Source organism: Oncorhynchus gorbuscha, linkage group LG01 (assembly GCF_021184085.1).
Source record: "Oncorhynchus gorbuscha isolate QuinsamMale2020 ecotype Even-year linkage group LG01, OgorEven_v1.0, whole genome shotgun sequence".
Lineage (NCBI taxonomy): Eukaryota > Metazoa > Chordata > Actinopteri > Salmoniformes > Salmonidae > Oncorhynchus > Oncorhynchus gorbuscha.
The window spans coordinates 101,570,588-101,595,285 of record NC_060173.1 but is presented as its reverse complement, the minus strand read 5'-3'; the positions used below and the strand labels follow the sequence as shown (position 1 = coordinate 101,595,285).

At 43.5% G+C, this 24,698-nt stretch overlaps 1 protein-coding gene across 1 annotated transcript in view; it reads left to right on the top strand.

Moving 5' to 3' along the window:
* The window catches only part of LOC123990266 (low-density lipoprotein receptor-related protein 1B-like), a 265,509-nt gene extending 241,146 nt beyond the window's left edge, over positions 1-24,363 (top strand). Inside the window, exons 77-85 of the mRNA XM_046290887.1 lie at positions 7,481-7,642; positions 8,527-8,701; positions 13,743-13,847; positions 15,367-15,480; positions 17,331-17,407; positions 17,805-17,895; positions 19,987-20,137; positions 21,092-21,166; positions 22,222-24,363. Of these exons, the coding sequence (XP_046146843.1) occupies positions 7,481-7,642; positions 8,527-8,701; positions 13,743-13,847; positions 15,367-15,480; positions 17,331-17,407; positions 17,805-17,895; positions 19,987-20,137; positions 21,092-21,166; positions 22,222-22,362 (1,091 nt within the window). The 3' untranslated portion in view covers positions 22,363-24,363. The remainder of the gene's footprint in view (positions 1-7,480; positions 7,643-8,526; positions 8,702-13,742; positions 13,848-15,366; positions 15,481-17,330; positions 17,408-17,804; positions 17,896-19,986; positions 20,138-21,091; positions 21,167-22,221) is intronic.
* Positions 24,364-24,698: the final 335 nt, after the last annotated feature.

The window sequence follows — 24,698 nt, the reverse complement described above, 5'->3', positions numbered from 1 at the left end:
CGCCGACACCGTCCTCGGGGACGACCCGCAGGACGAGGCGCAGGGTGATCCGGGTGGAGACGGTGAAACTCCACCAGCACCTAGTATCTCTCCCCCGGACCGTACCCCTTCCACTCCACGAGGTACTGAAGGCACCTCGCCCGACGCCTTGAGTCCATGATGGCTCGAACAGCATACGCCGGGACCCCCTCGATGTCCAGAGGGGGCGGAGGAACCTCCCGCACCTCAGATTCCTGAAGCGGATCAGCCACCACCGGCCTGAGGAGAGACACATGGTATGAGGGATTAATACGGTAATCAGTGGGAGCTATAATCTATAACAAACCTTGTTCAGTCTCCTAAGGACTTTGAATGGCCCTACAAACCGCAGACCCAGCTTCCGGTAGGGCAAGCGGAGGGGCAGGTTTCGGGTTGAGAGCCAGACCCGGTCCCCAGGTGCGAACACGGGGGCCTCACTGCGGTGGCACTCGCCTTCTGCCGCCTGATGGCCCGTTGCAGGGGCACATGGGCAGCGTCCCATGTCTCCTCCGAGCGCCGAACACTCATCCACCGCAGGTGCCTCAATCTGGCTCTGATGCCACGGTGCCAGAACCGGCTAATAACCTAGTACGCATTTGAAAGGAGATAGGTTAGTGGCGGAGTGAGTTCTGGGGACTGGCCGTCCACTCCCCTGGGCAGAAACCTACCCCCATTCTGGTTAACTCTCCCCACCTGCCCGTTACTCTCGGGATGAAAACCCGAGGTGAGGCTGACCGAGACCCCCAGACATTCCATAAACGCCCTCCAAACCCTGGACGTGAACTGGGGACCCCGATCAGGCACCCCGTAGTGCCAAAAGACGTGGGTGAACAGGTCCTCCGCAGTCTGTAGGGCCGTAGGGAGACCGGGCAAAGGAAGGAGACGGCAGAACTTAGAAAACCGATCCACAACGACCAGGATCATGGTGTTTCCTTGTGACGGAGGAAGATCTGTCAAGAAATCCACCAATAGGTGTGACCACAGCAGTTGTGGAACTGTTAGGTGTTGTAATTTCCCTCGGGGCAGGTGTCTTGGTGCCTTGCACTGGGCGCACACCGAGCAGGAGAAAACATAAACACTCACGTCCTTAGCCAGGGTAGACCACCAGTACTTCCCACTAAGACAGCACACTGTCCGACCAATGCCAGGATGACCAGAGGAGGGTGACGTGTGGGCCCAACAGATCAAACGGTCGCGGATAGCAGACGGAACATACAGACGTTCAACTGGACACTGGGTGGGAGTGGGCTCTGTACGTAACGCACGCTCAATGTCCGCGTCCACTCCCACACCAACGGTGCCACCAGGCAAGAAGACGGAAGAATGGGAGTGGGATTCGTGGACCGCTCCTCTGTGTCATACTGCCTTTACGTTCTGGGAACCTGGTCTGTAGGATAGGGTGAAAACAAAACGGGTGAAAAACATGGCCCGAGGGTTCATTCTCCTCGCCGCCCGGATGTACTCCAGATTGCAGTGGTCAGTCCAAATAAGAAAAGGGTGTTTAGCCCCCTCAAGCCAATGCCTCCACGCCTTCAGAGCCTTGATGACAGTCAACAGCTCCCGGTCCCCCACATCATAGTTACACTCCGCCGAGCTGAGCCTCTTCGAGAAGAAAGCACATGGGCCGAGTTTTGGTGGCGTACTTGAGCGCTGAGACAGCACAGCTCCTATCCCAGCCTCGGACGCGTCCACTTCCACTATAAATGCCAAGGAGGGATCAGGATGAGCCAGCACTGGAGCCGAGGTAAACAGAGCCTTCAGGTGACCAAAAGCCCTGTCCGCCCCAGCTGACCACTGCAGTCGCACCGGTCCCCCCTTCAGCATTGAGGTAATGGGAGCCGCTACTTGACCAAAGCCCCGGATAAACCTCCGGTAGTAGTTGGCAAACTCTAAGTACCGCTGCACCTCCTTTACCGTGGTTGGAGTTGGCCAATTACCCACGGCTGAAATGCGTTCACACTCCATCTCCACCCCTGACGCGGAAAGGCGGTACCCTAGGAAAGAGACGGACTGAAGGAAGGACAGTACAGGGTATGCTCCAACAGTCGACCAAGCACCCTGCGCACCAGGGACACATTCTCGGCGCACGTAGCTGAGTATATCAGAATGTCATCGATGTACACCACTACATCCTGCCCGTGCAGGTCCCTGAAAATCTTGTCTACAAAGGACTGGAAGACTGCTGGACCATTCATCAACCCGTACGGCATGGCAAGGTACTCATAGTGCCCAGAGGTTGTACTAAATGCCGTTTTCCACTCATTCCCCTCCCAGATACGCACCAGATTGCAAGCGCTCCTGAGATCCAATTTTGTGAAGAAGCATGCCCCGTGCATTGACTCTATCGCACTGGCTATGAGAGGCAGCGGGTAACTACCTCACCGTGATCTGATTGATACCTCGATAGTCAATACACGGGCGTAAACCTCCATCCTTCTTCTTCACAAAAAATAAACTTGAGGAGGCAGGTGAAGTGGAAGGCCGAATGTATCTCTGCCCCAGAGATTTTATTTTATTTTTTTATTATTTTTATTTCACCTTTATTTAACCAGGTAGGCTAGTTGAGAACAAGTTCTCATTTGCAACTGCGACCTGGCCAAGATAAAGCATAGCAGTGTGAACAGACAACACAGAGTTACACATGGAATAAACAATTAACAAGTCAATAACACAGTAGAAAAAATGGGCAGTCTATATACAATGTGTAAAGGGCATGAGGAGGTAGGCGAATAATACAATTTTGCAGATTAACACTGGAGTGATAAATGATCAGATGGTCATGTACAGGTAGAGATATTGGTGTGCAAAAGAGAAGAAAAATAAATAAATAAAAACAGTATAAAAACAGTATGGGAATGAGGTAGGTGAAAATGGGTGGGCTATTTTCCTATAGACTATGTACAGCTGCAGCGATCGGTTAGCTGCTCGGATAGCTGATGTTTGAAGTTGGTGAGGGAGATAAAAGTCTCCAACTTCAGCGATTTTTGCAATTCGTTCCAGTCACAGGCAGCAGAGTACTGGAACGAAAGGCGGCCAAATGATGTGTTGGCTTTAGGGATGATCAGTGAGATACACCTGCTGGAGCGCGTGCTACGGATGGGTGTTGCCATCGTGACCAGTGAACTGAGATAAGGCGGAGCTTTACCTAGCATGGACTTGTAGATGACCTGGAGCCAGTGGGTCTGGCGACGAATATGTAGTGAGGGCCAGCCGACTAGAGCATACAAGTCGCAGTGGTGGGTGGTATAAGGTGCTTTAGTGACAAAACGGATGGCACTGTGATAGACTGCATCCAGTTTGCTGAGTAGAGTGTTGGAAGCCATTTTGTAGATGACATCGCCGAAGTCGAGGATCGGTAGGATAGTCAGTTTTACTAGGGTAAGCTTGGCAGCGTGAGTGAAGGAGGCTTTGTTGCGGAATAGAAAGCCGACTCTTGATTTGATTTTCGATTGTAGATGTTTGATGTGGGTCTGGAAGGAGAGTTTGCAGTCTAGCCAGACACCTAGGTACTTATAGATGTCCACATATTCAAGGTCGGAACCATCCAGGGTGGTGATGCTAGTCGGGCATGCGGGTGCAGGCAGCGATCGGTTGAAAAGCATGCATTTGGTTTTACTCGCGTTTAAGAGCAGTTGGAGGCCACGGAAGGAGTGCTGTATGGCATTGAAGCTCGTTTGGAGGTTAGATAGCACAGTGTCCAATGACGGGCCGAAAGTATATAGAATGGTGTCGTCTGCGTAGAGGTGGATCAGGGAATCGCCCGCAGCAAGAGCAACATCATTGATATATACAGAGAAAAGAGTCGGCCCGAGAATTGAACCCTGTGGCACCCCCATAGAGACTGCCAGAGGACCGGACAGCATGCCCTCCGATTTGACACACTGAACTCTGTCTGCAAAGTAATTGGTGAACCAGGCAAGGCAGTCATCCGAAAAACCAAGGCTGTTGAGTCTGCCGATAAGAATATGGTGATTGACAGAGTCGAAAGCCTTGGCGAGGTCGATGAAGACGGCTGCACAGTACTGTCTTTTATCGATGGCGGTTATGATATCGTTTAGTACCTTGAGTGTGGCTGAGATGCACCCGTGACCGGCTCGGAAACCAGATTGCACAGCGGAGAAGGTACGGTGGGATTCGAGATGGTCAGTGACCTGTTTGTTGACTTGGCTTTCGAAGACCTTAGATAGGCAGGGCAGGATGGATATAGGTCTGTAACAGTTTGGGTCCAGGGTGTCTCCCCCTTTGAAGAGGGGGATGACTGCGGCAGCTTTCCAATCCTTGGGGATCTTAGACGATATGAAAGAGAGGTTGAACAGGCTGGTAAATAGGGGTTGCGACAATGGCGGCAGATAGTTTCAGAAATAGCGGGTCCAGATTGTCAAGCCCAGCTGATTTGTACGGGTCCAGGTTTTGCAGCTCTTTCAGAACATCTGCTATCTGGATTTGGGTAAAGGAGAACCTGGAGAGGCTTGGGTGAGGAGCTACGGGGGGCGGAGCTGTTGGCCGAGGTTGGAGTAGCCAGGCGGAAGGCATGGCCAGCCGTTGAGAAGTGCTTATTGAAGTTTTCGATAATCATGGATTTATCGGTGGAGACCGTGTTTCCTAGCCTCAGTGCAGTGGGCAGCTGGGAGGAGGTGCTCTTGTTCTCCATGGACTTCACAGTGTCCCATAACTTTTTGGAGTTGGAGCTACAGGATGCAAACTTCTGCCTGAAGAAGCTGGCCTTAGCTTTCCTGACTGACTGCGTGTATTGGTTCCTGACTTCCCTGAACAGTTGCATATCACGGGGCTATTCGATGCTATTGCAGTCCGCCACAGGATGTTTTTGTGCTGGTCGAGGGCAGTCAGGTCTGGAGTGAACCAAGGGCTGTATCTGTTCTTGGTTCTGCATTTTTTGAACGGAGCATGCTTATCTAAAATGGTGAGGAAGTTACTTTTAAAGAATGACCATGCATCCTCAACTGACGGGATGAGGTCAATGTCCTTCCAGGATACCCGGGCCAGGTCGATTAGAAAGGCCTGCTCACAGAAGTGTTTTAGGGAGCGTTTGACAGTGATGAGGGGTGGTCGTTTGACTGCGGCTCCGTGGCGGATACAGGCGATGAGGCAGTGATCACTGAGATCCTGGTTGAAGACAGCAGAGGTATATTTGGAGGGCCAGTTGGTCAGGATGACATCTATGAGGGTGCCCTTGTTTACAGAGTTAGGGTTGTACCTGGTGGGTTCCTTGATGATTTGAGTGAGATTGAGGGCATCTAGCTTAGATTGTAGGACTGCCGGGGTGTTAAGCATATCCCAGTTTAGGTCACCTAACAGAACGAACTCTGAAGCTAGATGGGGGGCGATCAATTCACAAATGGTGTCCAGGACACAGCTGGGAGCTGAGGGGGGTCGGTAGCAGGCGGCAACAGTGAGAGACTTGTTTCTGGAGAGAGTAATTTTCAAAATTAGTAGTTCAAACAGTTTGGGTATGGACCTGGAAAGTATGACATTACTTTGCAGGCTATCTCTGCAGTAGACTGCGACTCCGCCCCCTTTGGCAGTTCTATCTTGACGGAAGATTTTATAGTTGGGTATGGAAATCTCTGAATTTTTGGTGGCCTTCCTGAGCCAGGATTCAGACACGGCAAGGACATCAGGGTTAGCAGAGTGTGCTAAAGCAGTGAGTAAAACAAACTTAGGGAGGAGGCTTCTGATGTTGACATGCATAAAACCAAGACTTTTTCGATCACAGAAGTCAACAAATGAGGGTACCTGGGGACATGCGGGGCCTGGGTTTACCTCCACATCACCCGCGGAACAGAGAAGGAGTAGTATGAGGGTGCGGCTAAAGGCTATCAAAACTGGTTGCCTAGAGCTGTTCTTGATTCTGAGATATGTTTCCATAGCCGCCGTCTCCTCCTATAACAGAGGATACACCTGACTCCTGGGAAGTGCTGCATCTACCAGCAGATTTATCTCACAATCCCCCCATCGATGGGGTGGTAGTTGAGTTGCCTTCTTCTTACAAAAGAAGCTGCACCTGAATGTACTAGCGCTTTATGCTGGGAAAGCGGGGAAAACTATGCGGGGAAATTGTATGAACACAGACATGTGAGCAACAGGGAGCTCTTGGTGAGTCGGGTGCCTACTCACCTGGGATGATCCAACAGTGAGCCTGCTACCTCGACTCCCTGGAAAAACTCCCCAGCACCGACCAGCAGTGTGTCGTTTGCGGCCACAGGTGGTGTAGGGAATGGCCCCCCTCTGGTCCCCCTCAGAGCAGCACCTCCTAGCTCCATAGGTGTCGGATCGGAGGTGCTGGGGGATGTAACTGATGGACCCCGATCCGGACGTCCATGGGAGGCCAACAGGTTATCCAGCCGGATGGATAGGTCCACCAGCTGGTCAAATGTAAGGGTGGTGTCGCTGCAGGCTAGCTCCCGACGAATGTCCTCGCGTAGACTACACCTGTAGTGGTCGATCAGGGCCCGCTTATTCCATCCCGCGCCGGCGGCCAGAGTTTGAAAGTCCAGTGCAAAGTCTTGTGCGCTCCTCATTCCCTGTCTAAGATGAAACAAGTGTTCCTGCGCCGCTCTCCCTTCAGGTGGATGATCGAAAACCGCCCGGATGCTGGCCATTCTATTCACAATATCTAAGTACACTCTTGCCCAGGGGGAATGAAGACCAGGTATTTGATAGTTTGGGAATAATATTTGAAAACATGATCTCAGTCAATTGACTTCAAGCTGTCAGTCTTTTTTATTATGACAGCAGTATTTGGCTAGTGAGCTTGACAGGTGCGTGATATGTGATATGCAATAACTTATTCATATGTGAGTGAAGCAAAGTGAGTATCGCAGCAGTATTTTAAATTATTTGGAGAGTTGCAGGCAAGTTTAGTTTTTTCTTTGTTGATGATCAGTCTTATTTTGTGCTTGGTTCACTAGCCCAGTCAGTGCTTTATGTTATATGTCCAATGCAGTCAAAGAGGAGTGAAAAAAAGTGATGGGATATTTGTTCTGCTGCTGGGCATACAGGCACTGACTGTTCGGCATTCATGCTTTGTGACTGACTGATTTTTCATAAAGTAAGAGGTTTCGCTATGTTGAGCAGGCTTGGGGAGTATTGCTCTTAATGAGCGATGGAAGCTGAGCTTGGGAGAGCTTACTGTCAAATGATTTTCCTCAAGTACCCCAGTTTGGGGATAAGGAGAACAGGCCTCACTGGAGGCAGTCACTGTTATCAATTAAATGACTGGAAATATTTCAATTATATCTCTCTGACCTCCAGGGACCTTGTGTTATTAAGAATCCGCTATCTTTGGTTTTTCGGATGCTTGATACTCAGCTTTAGGAACAAGAACACACAGCCTTAAAAACATTTGAGTTGATAACCATGCACATAATTGTCAGCCAAACTTCTCTTCTCTCCCCATTTCTCCCACCCTCTCCTTCCTTCGTCCTCTCCTGTCCCCCTCCAGGCAAGCCAACGTGTCGGTGCCCTGTAGGGTTTACAGGTCCATTCTGTGAGAAGCGGGTGTGTGATAACCACTGTCTGAATGGTGGTACCTGTGATGTCAGCTTAGGGAACCAGCCGGTGTGCCGCTGCATGGCAGAGTATACTGGAGACCGCTGTCTTTACCGTGAGTAAAGGGATCCAATTGCATATTGACTCTAGGAGTTGCCCAGTGTTTCTTGTGGTGGTCATCTATAGCTTTGTCTGTAGAGCATGGCTCTTGCAATGCCAAGATAGTGGGTTTGACTTCTGGGACCACCCATACATAAAACATGCATGCATGCATTACTGTAGCTCGTTTGGATAAAAGTGTCTGCTAAATGGCATCTATTGTATTGATGTCAAAATATATCTTGGGGAGGGCCACATTTATATTGCAAGTGGTATGGAGAGCCTCTGATTTGTTATGAGGGGAACAGCCCCCCCCCCCCTTCGTCACACTCTAGAAATCAGACTTTTTTTAGTTTTTCATATTTAAGGTTCCAACAACAACAAGAAAGTCTAAATGAGAAAAAACGGGGGGGAAAAACTATTTGTTTTACCAGAAAGGGCAATTCCTTCTTAGCTACAAATACCACGTTTGGGCGAGAGAGTAATTATAAATGCCCCTCTAAACAACGTCTGGGGGTTTCTGTGCTGCACTGATAAAATATGGCGTTCTCTTATGTAGGCTTTGTCATTATAAATTGTGAGGAAAACAATTTCAACTGACACTATTAGTGCATTCCAACTGTTACTTGCCCAAGGGGTGATACGTTTTCATCTATGGATGAGATGCCATTTGTTGCAGATAATTAAGTCTCATTAAAAGCCTGTAAAATTCTAATCAAACCAGCTAAAACTATGCTCCGTTTCCTCATTATGAAATGCACCTCTCTCTCCCTCTCTCTCTCCCTCTGTCTCAATATCCCTCCCTCCCTCCTTCCATCTCACTGTCTCTGTCTCTCTATCAATCTAATTCTCTCTCTCCATGTCTCTTTCTCTTTCCTCTGTTCTTTCTCTCCTCTGCAGACATCTGCCACCACTACTGTGTAAACTCCAAGGCCTGTACATTGTCCAGTAGTGGCCATGTAGAGTGTGTGTGTCCGGTCAGATACGAGGGAAACAAATGTGAAGTGGATAAGTGCCTGAGGTGCCATGGAGCACCTTGCCTCATCAACGATGATACAGCAGATGTGGTCTGCAAGTGAGTTACAACATTACTTTATATTCTGTGTTGGGTAAACACTTTACACAGTAAAACCAAGTGATTACTATCTGCACACATAAATATACTCTCCTCTGTTACACTTTTTACATGTGTCAAGGCATTTCAAATTTAATTTCAGAACATAAACACTAGAACATGTTTATTTTCTGTAACAGTTTTTAAACACATGAACACATTTATAAAGCACAAGTTGTTAAGGTTTAAACACTGGGGGTGTTGTTTTAACTGGACGTGAAGATGTATTTGCATATTTCCCAGCATGCTTTTCGAGTGAATTTGAGAGATACAGTACGCACCCATGACTGTGTTTGATAGTGACATAGATATAGTTGTTGAATTCAGTATGTTTGATATGACAATCCTTCACCAAGTGAATGTTTAAGTACATGTTCCAATTAAAACCAACATGCAGTGCCTTTGGAAAGTATTTAGACCTCTTGACTTTTTCCACATTTTCTTAAATTACAGCCTTATTCTAAAATGAAATACATGCAATACCCATAATGACAAAGCAGAAAAAGGTTGAGCTCATTGCATCCTGTTATCCATTGATTATCCTTAATATGTTTCTACAACTTAATTGGAGTCCACTTGTGGTAAATCCAATTGAATGGACATGATTTGAAAAGGCACACACCTGTCTATATAAGATTCCACAGTTGACAGTTCATGTCAGAGCAAAAACCAAGTCATGAGATTGAAGTAATTATCTATAGAACTCCGAGACAGGATTGTGTCGAGGCACAGATCTAGGAAGGCTACCAAAAATGTCTGCAGCGTTGAAGGTCTCCAAGAACACAGTGGCGTCCATCATTCTTCTTAGTGCTGGCCACCCGGCCAAACTGAGCAATTGGGTGAGAAGGGCCTTGGTAAGGGAGGTGACCAAGAACCTGATGTTCACTCTTACAGAGCTCCAGAGAGCCTCTGTGAAGATGGGAGAACCTTCCAGAAGGACAACTATCTTTCTAGCACTCCACCAATCAGCCTTTATGGTAGTGGCCAAACGGATGCCACTCCTCAGTAAAAGGCACATGACAGCCAGCTTGGAGTTTACCAAAAGGCACCTAAAGACTCTCAGACTATGAGAAACAAGATTCTCTGGTCTGATGAAAACAAGATTGAACTCTTTAGCTTGAATGTCAAATGTCACGCCTGGAGGAAACCTGGAACCATCCCTACAGTTGAGCATGGTGGTGGCAGCATCATGCTTTGGGGATGTTTTTCAGTGGCTGGGACTGGGAGACCAGTTAGGATCGTGGCAAAGGTGAACGGAGCAAAGTACAAAGAGATCCTTGATCAAATCAAATGAAATGTTATTTGTCACATGCGCCGAATACAACAGGTGTAGTAGACCTTACTGTGAAATGCTTACTTACAAACCCTTAACCAAGAATGCAGTTCAAGAAATAGAGTTAAGAAAATATTTACTAAATAAACTAAAATAAACAAAAAAGCAACACAATAAAATACAAATAACGAGGTAAAATACAGCGGGTACGGGTACAGAGTCTTGTCACGCCCTGACCCGAGAGAGCCTTTTTATGTCTCTATTTTGGTTTGTTCAGGGTGTGATTTGGGTGGGCTTTCTATGTTCTGATTTTCTATGTATTCTATTTCTTTGTGTTTGGACGGGTATGGTTCTCAATCAGGGACAGCTGTCTATCGTTGTCTCTGATTGGGAATCATACTTAGGCAGCCTTTTTCCCTTTTGGTTTTGTGGGTAGTTGACTTTGTTAGAGGCATTATAGCTGAAGTTAAGCTTCACGGTCGTTTACTTGTTTTGTTGGCTACATTTTCTATAAATTAAAGGAATATTTACGCTCACCACACTGCACTTTGGTCCACTTCTTACGACGCCGGTGACAAGTCTATGTGCGGGGTACAGGTCAGTCGAGGTAATTTGTATGTGTAGGTAGTGGTAAAGTGACTAGGCATAGATAATAAACTGGGAGTAGCAGCAGTGTGAAGGAAAAAGGAAACCGCACACTGCTCTTGATAATATTACTGATATTTAATAAGCTTACGTATCGGCTTCACGGCCTTCATCAGAGCTTCTGTGAGTTTTTTTAAAAATTAGCACCCTTATGTAGATCTAGCCCCTCCCACATTCGTTTCATGCATCGAATGGAGATGGAAGCAAAGGAAAAACAAATAGCAGCAGTGTAAAAACAAAGGGTGGGGAAGGGGTGTCATGGGTGGCCATTTGATTAATTGTTCAGCAGTCTTATGGCTTAGGGGTAGAATCTGTTAAGGAGTCTTTTGGACCTAGACTTGGTGCTCTGGTACAGCTTGCCGTGCGGTTGCAGAGAGAACAGTCTATGACCTGGGTGACTGGAGTCTTTGACAATTTTTTTGTACATAGGTCCTGGATGGCAGGAAGCTTGGTCCCCGTGGTGTACTGGGTTGTACACACTACCCTCTGAAGCGCCGTATGGTTGGATGCCGAGCAGTTGCCATACCAGGTGGTGATTCAACCGGTCAGGATGCTCTCGATGGTGCAGCTGTAGAACGTTTTGAAGATCTGGGGACCCATAACAAATCTTTTCGTCTCCAGAGGGGCAAAATATGTTGTTGTGTCCTCTTCACGACTGTCTTGGTGTGTTTGGATCATAATAGTTTGTTGGTGATGTGGACACCAAAGAACTTGAAACTCTCGACCCACTCCACTACAGCCCTGTCGATGTTAATTGGGCTTGCTCCTCCCTCCTTTTCTTGTAGTCCGCGATCAGCTCCTTTGTCTTGCTCACATTGAGGGAGAGGTTGTTGTCCAGGCACCATTCTGCAAGGTTTCTGGCCTTCTCCCTATAGGCTGTCTCATTGTTGTCGGTGATCCGGCCTACCACTGTTGTATCGTCAGCAAACTTAATGATGCTGTTGGAGTCGTGCTTGGCCACGCAGTCGTCGATGAACAGGGAGTACAGAAGGGGACCAGCGTGGCAAATGTGTTGTTACCTACCCTTACCACCTGGGAGCAGCCAGTCAGGAAGTCAAGGATCCAGTTGCAGATGGAGGTGTTTATTCCCAGGGTCCTTAGTTTAGTGATGAGCTTTGAGGGCACTATAGTGTTGAATGCTGAGCTGTAGTCAATGAACAGCATTCTTACACAGGTGTTCCTTTTGTCCAGGTGGAAAGGGCAGTGTGGAGTGCAATTTGAGATTACGTTCATCTGTGGATCTTTTGGGGCGGTATCCGATTTGGAGTGGGTCTAGTGTTTCTGGAATGATGGTGTTGATGTGCGTCATGCCGAGCCTTTCAAAGCACTTCATGGCTACCAACGTGAGTTCTTCATGCGGTAGTAATTTAGGAAGGTTACCTTCACTTTCTTGGGCACAGGGACTATGTTGGTCTGCTTGAAACATCTAGGTATTACAGACTTGGTCAGGGAGAGGTTGGAAATGTCAGTGAAGACACTTGCCAGTTGGTCCGCACGTGCTCTGAGTACACATCCTTGTTGTCTGTCTGGCCCCGCGGCTTGAGAGGATCTGCAGGAAAAAAAAATAAAACTACCCAAATACAGGTGTGCCAAGCTTGTAGCATCATACCCAAGAAAGCTCGAGGCTGTAATCTCTGCCAAAGGTATGTCAACAAAGTACAGATTAAAGGGTCTGAATACTTATGTAAATATGATATTTCAGTTTTTATTTTTCCTAAATTAGCAAACATTTCTTAACCTGTTTTTGCTTTGTCATTATGAAGTAATGTGTGTAAATTGATGAGGAGAAAAAAAAAACAATTTAATCAATTTTAGAATAAGTCTGTAACGTAACCAGATATGGAAAAAGTCAAGGGGTCTGAATACTTTCCAAAGGCACTGTATAATGCTTTTCATAAGACATTTAGTTTAGGCCTAATTATCATCAACATTGTGGTCTCAAAATCCTGGCACATGGGCAACATCAGACCTCCAAGTGACAATATGCTTGTTACTGAAATTATCAGTAATTCCTATCGGAATCTTGTCAGAGGAAGGATAGCCAACAGTTGGAAAATTTTATCACCCACAAGCTACACTAAGTGTGATTGCTGTGGTGAACTACTTAATAACTAGACTACCGAAACCATCTAAACTGGAACAACCATCTCAATAACAACAATTCCAACCCCTTACAGATTGCATTAGTTTTTGAAAATGTTTAGTTATTTATCTTTCTATAGTATAAGATCCATTAATCAATCAATGTGCATGAGGAAACATATATTTTAAAACATCCTATTGTAGAAATCTGTTTGCAGAAATGAATTCGAGTAACAACACCACCCGATTGAAAAGCTTTCTTGAATCAAATGTTCAGTTGGGAAGAAATGTAGATAAGGTAACAGACATTCTTAACGCTGATCTGAATAAAATAAAATCACACATTTCTTAACCCTTTTTTGTGATATCCAATTGGTAGTTACATTCTTGTCCCATCTCTGCAACTCCTGTACCAACTCGGGAGAGTCGAAGATCGGGAGCCACTTGTCCTTCGAAACATGACCCTGCCAAGCTGCACTGTTCACTTAACCTGGAAGCTAGCCGCACCAATGTGTCGGAGGAAACACTGTACAACTCGCGACCGAAGTCAACATGCATTAATCTTGCATTCTAAACACCTGTGTTTAAGATGAGAACTCTTACTGGCAAATCTAATGTTGAAGTTTTAAACACTGACGTTTAGGTTATAAACGTGTCACATGTTTCATGGTTTTACTGTGTAGAGCTAATGCTTGATATACTGTAGTTGAATAGTTTTCCATCCAAAGATTTTACCGACGTATTTTCTATGGTTAAAGTTTTTATTTATTTTATTTAATTAGGCAAGTCAGTTAAGAACAAATTCTTATTTACAATGACGGCCTACCAAAAGGTAAAAGCTTTTGTCCAAATATATGTCAATGGAGACAAGACTACATAAAGAGAGGACTAAAAAAATATTTCAATGCATTTGACAACAGAAAATAGGCCTTAATCACTACGGAAAGACATAAACCGTGGGCCAACCATCAGTGACACCAACGTTCCTCTATTTTCCTCCAGCTGTACTAATGGCAGGATAGCACCCAGCTGTAAACTATGTGATGGCTACTGTTACAACGGAGGTACCTGCCACCTGGACCCTGACACCAACCTGCCCTTCTGTCAGTAAGTACAGTAACTTCTAGCAATAGCCCGGAATAACAATAGTTTAAGAATGTTCTCTATTTGTACTTCATTACCATTCAGTTAAGCCAGGAAGGCTGGCCTATAATGGAACCAAAACTCATTGGTATTTTATTCTAATGATTTTATTTTTGAAAATAAGTGGGGAGTTGTTTTTCTTCATTTTTTTACACAGGGCTAAGATCCTAAGTAAAGAGAATGTTTGACACCAGTGGATGCAGGCCATGTCATAGCAGGAGGCATGATGTTAGGGCTCAATAAGGAAATGAGTCACACCTGGCTGTGGGTATAGATCTTTAGAAAGCTAGCCCTCTGTGGCAGAGTAGAAGTAATAAATCTCTGCGTGGGGTACAGCTACAGACATTGGAAGGTAACTGAAACTACTGAAACATTACTGTTCAGAACATATCATACTGTTCTTTTGTCTGTGTGCTTCTTCTCGGTGGTAGGTTTCAGGAGAACAATTTTGTATTTTGATCTTCAGTGGTAAGAACAGTGTTATACACGCTATGAGCGGCAGGAACTCAATGGCAATGACTGGTAGAGGACAATCGACTGGCTCTCAGAGACCTGTGGGAATCATCCAGGAAAGAGAATGCTCTGCGCTTCTGGTGGTCCACAAATATTAATTTCAGCTCTGCTATTATCAGGTGTGGTTCAATGTTAAAGACCTCCCCACAAAGATGATTGGAAATCCATCTGAAAAGACAAACCTTGTTGCGCTATCTTTTTACTGTCCCATTGTCCATTGTAGTTACAATTAAATGTGTGGCCGTGACTGGCACGATTCAAGGGATATAATCAATTTCTATGCAAATGATCCCATCTCGTTTTCCACACGGTTAACAGATCTAGATAATGCGGTTTATTCATTGGCTGCGAGGCATAGAGATTAGTTGCGATGATGGATATGCCTGTGTCAAGAAATCATAATGTTTGACCTTAAACTATAACAGAGTAAATTAGTATCTCATCCAAGCCACCCCAGAAACTCCACAAGCAGAAATACCATTGAGATGGTAGTTAGCAGAAAACTGTCTTAAAGGTCCAAGGGATTTTCAAAACTGATCAGTGTGTTCCGCCAGTAAATATTCTACGTGTATATAAACATAAAGTGGGCATTACAATTGTTTTGATGAATTATCGAGATCAACATGTTCCTAACTAATCATAATTTGCTTATGTCTGTATTGAAATGTTTCTGTTCATTTTGTTTATAGATACCGTAAATAAGCTTGCGAATTTATAACATTCTGAAAAAACATATATATATTTTTACCTCAATGGATGTAGCTGTCATTAGTTTAGCTAAACATAACATTTCTACTGTAGTTTAGTTTTAGATTAATTTATTCATCATGAATGATACAAACATAAATAATATCTTAGAACAAATCTATGTAGTATTTTGTTTGTTGCCATGTTGAAAGATTTCCATCTGCCTATACAATACCTAGCCTGGTTGTTTTTATCTCTATCACTCCACCGCACTGTTTTACAGCTGCACGTCAGGGTTCAAGAACCAACGTTGTGATGAGCTGGCCAACCCATGTGATTACTTCTGTCAGAATGACGGGATGTGCACTATCACTGCCCTTAACAAACCCCGCTGCAAGTAGGTCCCTTCCTACATCACTTCCTGTGGCTGTTCCAGAGGTCTCACCCTCCCACCTCTCGTCATTCAGCTCCATTTCAGCCAGTGTGATGCTCTATATGGCTGTTCCAGAGGGCTCACCCTCCCACCTCTCGTCATTCACCTCCATTTCAGTCATTGTGGTGGTCTATATAACACTTTCTCACCTCTAATAGAGTATTTACTCCCTCTTCAACTCACTGCTAACTAACTGCATGCCATACAGCCCGAGCTGACATGCCATTCGAGTGACATTCAAGTGCTGTCTGATTGTGAATATAGGGGACCTGTTGTGATCAATGCATGTATGGTGATTAATGTGTTAAGAGTGTGTTAACAGCCAGAAAATGTGGACTTGGGACTTGCATGGTCTCTGCTGTAGCTCTGAAATAAATCCATTCACAAGCATGTCAGAGATTGTTTTTTTTGGTGTGTTTTTTTACCTTTATTAAACCAGGTAGGCCAGTTGAGAACAAGTTCTCATTTACAACTGCGAACTGGCCATGCTAAAGCAAAGCAGTGTGACACAAACAACAACACAGAGTTACACATGGAATAAACAAATGTACAGTCAATATTACAATGGAAAAAAAGTCTATATACAGTGTGTGCAAACGGCGTGAGGAGGTAAGGCAATAAATAGGCCATAGTAGCGAAGTAATTACAATTTAGCAAATTAACACTGGAGTGATAGATGTGCAGATGATGATGTGCAAGTAGAAATACTGGTGTGCAAAAAAGTAAATGAAAGCAATATGGGGATGAGATAGGTAGATTGGATGGGCTATTTACAGATGGGTTGTGTACATCTGCAGCGATCGGTTAGCTGCTCAGATAGCTGATGTTTAAAGTTAGTGAGGGTGATATAAGGTGTTGGCTTTGAGGATGACCAGTGAGATAAACCTGCTGGAGCACGTGCTACTGGTGGGTGTTGTTATCGTGACCAGTGAGCTGAGATAAGGCGGAGCTTTACCTAGCAAAGACTTATAGATGACCTGGGGCCAGATGACCTGCATACAGGTTGCAGGGGTGGGTGGTATATGGGGCTTTGGTGACCAAACGGATGGCACTGTGATAGACTGCATCCAGTTTGCTGAGTAGAGTGTTGGAGGGTATTTTGTAAATGACTTGCTGAAGTTGAGGATCGGTAGGATAGTCAGTTTTACGGGGGTATGCTTAAATAGATTACAAACCCTTTACACATCCGCTCATCAGTTGCTCATCAGATCTTACCTAGTATTTTCCCTAACAATATTTTATTTTATATTTTACCCATCAGAAAGGATGATTCATTTGTAACACCCCTCCATTAAAATGCATGATTGTTTGTGCTGTGACATTTTTTCCATAAGGGAATGATTCATTGTCTACATGCGTGGGATGCAATTCTTATTCCTGATCATTTGGTGTTGTGATTTCTTGGAGTGCATGTAATTTAGTGTAATTCCATTGCTTCCATCACCAACCAGTTGCAGTGGTCAGATTGCTCATGCTTTACATACACCTCAGCATCAATCACGCCCAATAAGAAATCACCTCCTAACTAGTCATTCATCACTCCCATTGGACCCCATCCAAACAACAAACCAGATGACTCCATATTGATATAGTGTTTTCTGCAGAATATTCATCCTGTTAATCTACTCACTCTGTTTTCTAATCAGCACTACTTTTAGATGTCTTCTATACAAAAAGGGTTTCTCTAAGAAAATCTGTAAAAATGTTATCCGTGGCTGAGTGTCTGTTCCCATAGCACTTGTTTTATGTGTTGATTAAGGTAGAGACAGCTAAAGACTATTGTTGTTTTCTCCTCTCTGATTGGTATGTTACAGGTGTTCAGTCAATTGGGCAGGCACACAGTGTGAAAGGCCCGCCCCCAAGAGCAGCAGATCAGACAACACCAGTGGAGGTGAGTGCAGAAGTCAAATGACTCACCCAGCGTCATACACGGCTTACAACCCATCCTCTAGTTAGCCTTATGGTTGTGGTCAGATGGATTGTCTACTGCTGTAATATATACCCCCATCTGCTTTGGCTGTTCAAGAAAGCTCATTGGATGACATTTTACATACGCTATTATCCAGAGCAACTTAGAGGAGCAACTAGGGTTAAGTGCGTTGCTCGAATGGCACATCGGCAGATTTTTCACCAAGTCGGCTCTGGGATTTAAACCAGCAACCTTTCAGTTACTGACCCAACGCTCTTAACCACTAGGCTACATGTTAACTCTTGCAATGAGACTGTGATAACACTAACAGCAATCCAAAATGCTAAAGCAGTTTAATTCTTTCTCTTCTCTGTTTCAGGGAGCATAGCCATCATCGTACCTCTGGTCCTGCTGGTGATCTTGATCACAATGGTGGTGGCGGGCATTTTCATCTGCAAAAGAAGGCAGAGGTACACTATGTTAAGCCTAATAAGTAAATATGCTTGCTGGTGTGTCCTGTGATATGTGTATAAGTGTATTGCATGTGTTGTGATTTAGATTTTGTGATCACCAGACACATTTTCATAAGTGACAATAAAGTATTAAAATCAATTTAAATGTTGATGTGGCTGGTGATCTCAGGTAGCAGGCCAGGTCACCCGTGATACAAGCCAGTATTCAACATCCGTGTTTGAGGATGTTTGGCAATGACATGGAGAACGACCACTAGGGGAAACTGTGAGCGGTTGAATGTGGGTTGAATGTGGGTTGATGTGGCTGGTGATCTCAGGTACCAACCAGGTCACCCGTGATACAAGCCAGTATTCAACATCCGTGTTTGAGGATGTCTGGCAATGACATGGAGACCGACCACTAGGGGAAACCATGAGCACTGTTACCTTAAAGTAGATTTAGGTTTTGCTAGGGTGTTGGGGATGGCGGATGTATGTAAGTAAACACCTGCCTCTGATTCCAAAGGTTGCCAATTGAAATCCAGCGATAGAAAGTTGTTCTTGTTTTAAACCTATTCCAAACCTTAACCCTTAACCATTCAGAGTTAAGTTAAGGCGAGGGGTTCCCCCCAGGGAACTCCACCCCCCTGTTTAGCTGAAAAGGTGGCGCAGGGAATGCAAAAATATTCTTTAGAAATATTTAACCTCCACACATTAACAAGTCCAATACCTCAAATGAAAGATAAACACCTTGTTCATGTACCCAGCGTGTAAGATTTTTAAAATGTTTTACAGCAAAAACACAACATATATTTATGTTAGACCACCACCAAACCAAAGAAAAAACGTAGCCATTTTTTCCAGCAAAAGATAAAATCACAAAAGCAGGATAAAAAAAAATCTATCACTAACCTCTTGAAAATCTTCATCAGATGACAGTCATATGACATGTTACACAGTACATTTATGTTTTGTTCGATAACATGCATTTTATATCCATAAATCTCGGTTTACATTGACGCCATGTTCAGAAAATCCTCCAAAATATCCGGAGGAATTATAGAAAGCTACGCCAGATAACAGAAATACTCATCATAAACTTTGACTAAAGATACATGTTCTACATATAATTAAAGATACACTGGTTCTTAATGCAACTGCTGTGTCACATTTTTTTTTTATGTTACGGAAAAAGCCTAACATTGCAATAATCTGAGATGGCGCTCAGACGTAACAATATTTCTCCGCAATGTTGGAGTCAACAGAAATACAAAATTACAACATAAATATTCCCTTACCTTTGATGATATTTAATCAGAATGTAGTGCAAGGAGTCCTAGTTCAACAATACATCGTTTTGTTCCATAATGTTCAATTGTAGTGTCCAAGTAGCAGCATTTGCTATCACGTTCAGCTCACATGCCCAAAAAATGACTTCTGGTCCAGGATAACTTTGCATGAAAATTTCCAAAAGACATATTACAGGTCGAAGAAACTGGTCAAACTAAGTGCAGAATCAATCTTCAGGATGTTATAATCATAGATATCCAATAACATTCCAACCGGATCATTCGTTTTCATCTGGGTCTGATTGGAACAGCCGTAGCAGTCAAAGAGAAATGCGCCACAACAAAATGGCATTCTCTTGCGACACCGACTACTTTCCCTCCCATTAGGGCAAAGTTCACAGCAAATGCTCCATTACACTTTCTACTGAATGAGGACATCTAGTGGAATACGTAGGAAGTGTTTCCAGATCCATAACTTGTTGGGAAGGGAGGGGGCGATGACGTCAAAGTTGCCCCAACATTCAAAACTTGTTTGAAAGATTGCCTGACCTGTGAGTTCTGTTATACTCACAGACATAATTCAAACGGTTTTAGAAACGTCAGAGTGTTTTCTGTCCAATATTAATAATAATATGCATATATTAGCAATTTAGGACAGATTTTGATGCAGTTCACTATGGGCATGCAATTCATCCAAAGTGAAAATACTGCCCCCTATCTGTAAGTGGTTTTAATGCCTGTGATAACTAGTTGCAGGGACTGTACAACATACAATTAATTATCAAATGTTAATGAGTGTCAGTTGTCCTCCTCCTCCCAGGGGGAAGAGGGTGACGAGGCAGCCCATGACGAATGGAGGGATCAACGTGGAGATAGGAAACCCTACCTACAACATGTATGAGGTCGACCACGACAACCATGCAGATGCTGGCAGCCTTTTGCGACCAAACTTTACACTGGACCCTCATAAGGTTTGTATTGGAAGACTATGTACAAAATCCACCATTTATTTTGTGCGTAATAACATTTTAGGCAAAAAGAAAATGCAAAAACTCTGTTTGGTTGAATATTGTAAGAGTGTACCTCAAAGGAAAATCTTTTCGTGTTTCTATATTTATTTGGGATAATATAATTTACAGAGACAACATTGTAGTCTCATCTGTTAATCCATCAGTATGCAACCATCATCCATCCATTAATGGTATCATAGTCATGTAATCAGTAGTGTGATTAACAAAATTAGGCTTTAGCATCTCCTCATGTGGCATTCCAAATACAATTTCTACCAGACTTTCTGTCCACGGTATGATCTGATATAGATGTGTAGTTACATTAACAGATGGAGCACAAATCTCAGGTATGTGGAGAGAAACATTATTCAGGCGCTCTGTACCAAGGGAACATTTTATCTTCTGTTGACTCATTTTCTTCATGGGCCTCAACACACACTAACGCCCCGAATACCAAATAAATCATAACAACTTTACTGATCTATCTTGTTATCTAACTTGCTTGCTACCACTTCAAGCTTAATGCGTTTGCTTCTCGCCATGCCAACTTTGACATCTGGTAGTGTCAGTCCCACCTGGATCCCTTTGCATTAGAAAGGTAGAGGCTGACTGAATCACAAGTAGCTAACTCCACTATAGTGTTTCTTTATCATATCAGGGAATACTGTAGGTGCCATGGTTTTTTTGTTGAATTTGAATCCTCAATCTAAGTTCTAAAACCAAATATGGATGGACAATTGTTGATCTCATTTTCTAATCATCACATGATTTTAAGTTCCTCACTGATGTTGATATATAATAGATTTTTAGTTGGATTATATCCATATACACTTGTGGTAAAGTGTACAGTATGTTGGTTGAGAACAGCTTGGCCTTGTGGCATGGTGAACATTGGCAGAACTTGTGTGTTTGCAGGGCTGGTGTGTGAAGTCCAGTGACCCTCGCACCCTGCGCATACATGCTGTTCCCAAGGAGGTGATACCTGGACAGGTGATTTCTCCCATCCTTCCCCTTAGTTTAGACAACCAACCTCTTACAGGGGAAGGCATGCTGTTATGCCATTCACTATAGAAGGAACAGACGTGAGGTGTAGAACGTTTGTAAATCTCCTTTTGGAAGGAAACCTGCGGACTTGTCAATAAAAAGGAAGCTGAATGGCACTTTCATTGCATTTTTCTGGTTTTAGATATGATTAAATTAATCTTGAAGTATTTAAAAAGGAAAAGTATTGTTGCACTTGTAACATTTACCTCTTCTGAATGTATGCTACAACCAAATTGGAAAAAATATTGGGTTGGAAAATCTCATTGTTAATGCATATTAGGAGTAAACCCTGCGACTGCACATTTAATTATGTTGCTTGGGCTAATGTGCATGAGCTATATCCTATTCTTTCCTGCTACCTTGCAATAACAACCTTACAGTTTTAGCTGTGTTCTTCATCTTTAACCTTCTCTAACATAAACATAGAAATGCCAAAGTCGTCTGTTGTCTCTGTGTCGAGAAATAATATTGCTATACTGTGTGTATTGCAGTGCAACATATCAGAAACCTTTTTTAAAGGGATAATCCTCAGAGTCATTTGAACTTGTGGATACCATTTTCATCTCTGCATGCAGTTTGAAGTAAGTTGCTAACTAGCGCTAGCACAATTGCTAACTAGCTTTAGCGCAAGGACTGGAAGTCTATGGGTATCTGCTATCATGCTTGTAGATACCCATAGGCTTCCACTCAATGCGCAATGCTAGTTAGCATTGTCTCACGGAACTACCTCTAACTTCCTTCATACTGGACACTGAAACATAAAAATGGTATCCACAAGCTCATCTGACTCTGGGGAAGTAGACAAAGGGCATATTGACAAAATCCAGAAGTATCCTTTTAAGTCACAGTAAGTTATAATAAGTTACAAATAGTACTGTAGGATATTGTCATCATACAGGGCACCAGATTATGTAGGCTATTTTCTTATGCATTGTTGTGAGCTGTGCAAATATGATGTGCCTGTCAAATATCTAACAGCATTTTTTACTTCCTCAATGCAGCCCTTGAACTATTCCAACCCAGTGTATGCAAAGATCTACCTTGACGGACAGAACTGTCGCAAACCGGTCATCAACATAGACGAAAGGAGAGGGCTACTCCCAAAGAAACTAGAGGGGACAATTCGCGAAACCGCCGCATAGCCTGACTACACTTTCTACTCCTTTTATACGACAGTGTACAAATGTATAAAAACAAGGAAAATAAGAATTTTCTATTTCCTATCAGGCTCCTGTCCTCTCGGTTAGGTTTGTTGGTTTTTAGCATCAGCATTACCTCTTCAGTTGTGTGCTGAATGATTTAAACATTTTAGTTTCCGTTGTTTGCTTTCTGTTTGTCGAACATTCGTTATACAGCACTATTTAGTATATACTGAATGACACTGAAGTAAAGCTGCTGATTTGCAAAATAACTTAACACCGGAACTCTTCTGTTGTAAACAAACGTCAAGATTGATACAGTACTTATTTCTGAACCTGTATATGTCTGTCTCTTGTTAGGCCGAGATTTAATCAGATAAAGCGTTAACCGGCAATGGCCCACACCCACTTAGCTGATGTTTTGTTGGTGTCAGAGGTGGAACTGTGTTGAATCTGAAATCAGTGATCGGCTTCTCTTGTGATCATTGTCACAAAGCCAAATTCATCCCCTTTGTTCAGAACGGGAAAGTGTAGGCTATATAAAAATAATGACCTTGAAATTAATCATCATTAAACAAAATAATTAAGGTAGTCCATCAGCCTCACATTCCAGTGTTTGAAATGTAAACAAGGTTGCATGGGATTTCTCTTCATTTGACTCTGTGCAGCCAATGGCAATGTCCGCTTTGGTGTCGATTGTGGATTTTACAGTGCTCACGCAGATTTACCTCAGACACTGTCAGCTATGCAGATGTTGGCTAAAACAGATCTAATTTAATTGGGGCCTCAGTGGAACCAACAACTTGTTATTTTGGTGCAGTATACAGATCTAAAGCAGGTCTATATATATTTTTCTCAATAAATGATATATCATCTTATAAAAACAAGAACTGTTTGAGATTGGTCAAAGTTTTATGTGCCATGGTTTCCATTGTCATTGATTTCCCCAGAACAAGAACTGTTAATCTTCACAATAACATGTTATAATTTCATGGCTTCATACCTGAACAATGAAGCTTGTTTTCTGTCCTTGTGTTTGTACCGTTTGATTCAGCCAAGATGGATACAATCCAGAAGTGGCCAAGGTTAGTTTTAAGAGGATTATTTTCCGTTAACCCTCTAATTCAGTTCTTTACAGTATTATATCATGTAATAATTCCAAACATATATATTTGCTCTGCTACAAATAGAAGATATTTTACTGAGGTGACTGAAATGTATATTCCATCTAAGATGTTCTGTTTGGATCACAGGAATGATTGAAACTCAACATGAATGTTATGAGAAGAGAATCACAGACATCCGTATTTTTGTAGGTCTCTTGTTCCAGCAACATATCTGTATCAACTTTACAGCATAAGGATGTGAACACGGAAAATAATTTAACACGACTCTATGGCTACAAAGTTACTTTAGATAATTATAAAGATACTTTCTGTCACTTTCAGAAAAGGACAGACGATAGATATAACACATTTTATAATTTTGTATTTGATTTGTATGTTGTTTGGCTGCGTGTATTTTGAAGAAATGTATTAAATGTAAGTACTTTTATATCAAATGTAAATCAATATAAAATAAAGGGGGCGAATTTCCATTTCAAAATCATTCTTTGAGTTTCTGAAATCTCAGCTTGGTAATGGCGCTAACATCAGACTTCAGCACGATACAGCTAGTGCTTAAGCAAGACACCTGTTGGAACATTTCCCTTAACTCACATGAAGGGATTTAAGTGACAAAGCTGTCATATTTCCAGGGTTTGAGGGGTCCATGACCTAACAAGTCAATCACCAGTTGTGACATCTTATCTGTGGTATGAAACAGGCTCAAAGGACAGGGTGATTAGTGTGTGAGTGTGTGTGTGAAGGCTAAGTGCATTCATTTACCTCCAATGATGACCACTCCATCAACACCCGCCACACAGCACACTGAATGGTAATTCAGTCCCTTGGAGTTATAACACAACGGCCGATTATCTGCACCCCACTGTCACCATGGCAACTGCACTACCAAGAGGGAGGACAGACGGACTGACTGCTCTTTGTCCAGTGCTGCTCCCAGTTCCGTCCCCTGGCATTTTCTCCCCTGCTATCAACATGAATCTGTACAGTAAAGTGCTGCTATGGAGGGGGGGGCTGCTATTTGATGTGGGGGCTACTATTTGATGTGGCTAAACTCTGGCTTATCTCCAGATTTTGAGAGGATTTTAGTCTCACTTCTATCATTAGGAGCCAGACATTTTATAGGAACTCTAATGTATATTGAATTAGCCACATCAATCAGGTAGTTTTATGAATTCATTTATTACAAGTGCCATTTGATGTCACTGTAGCTACCTT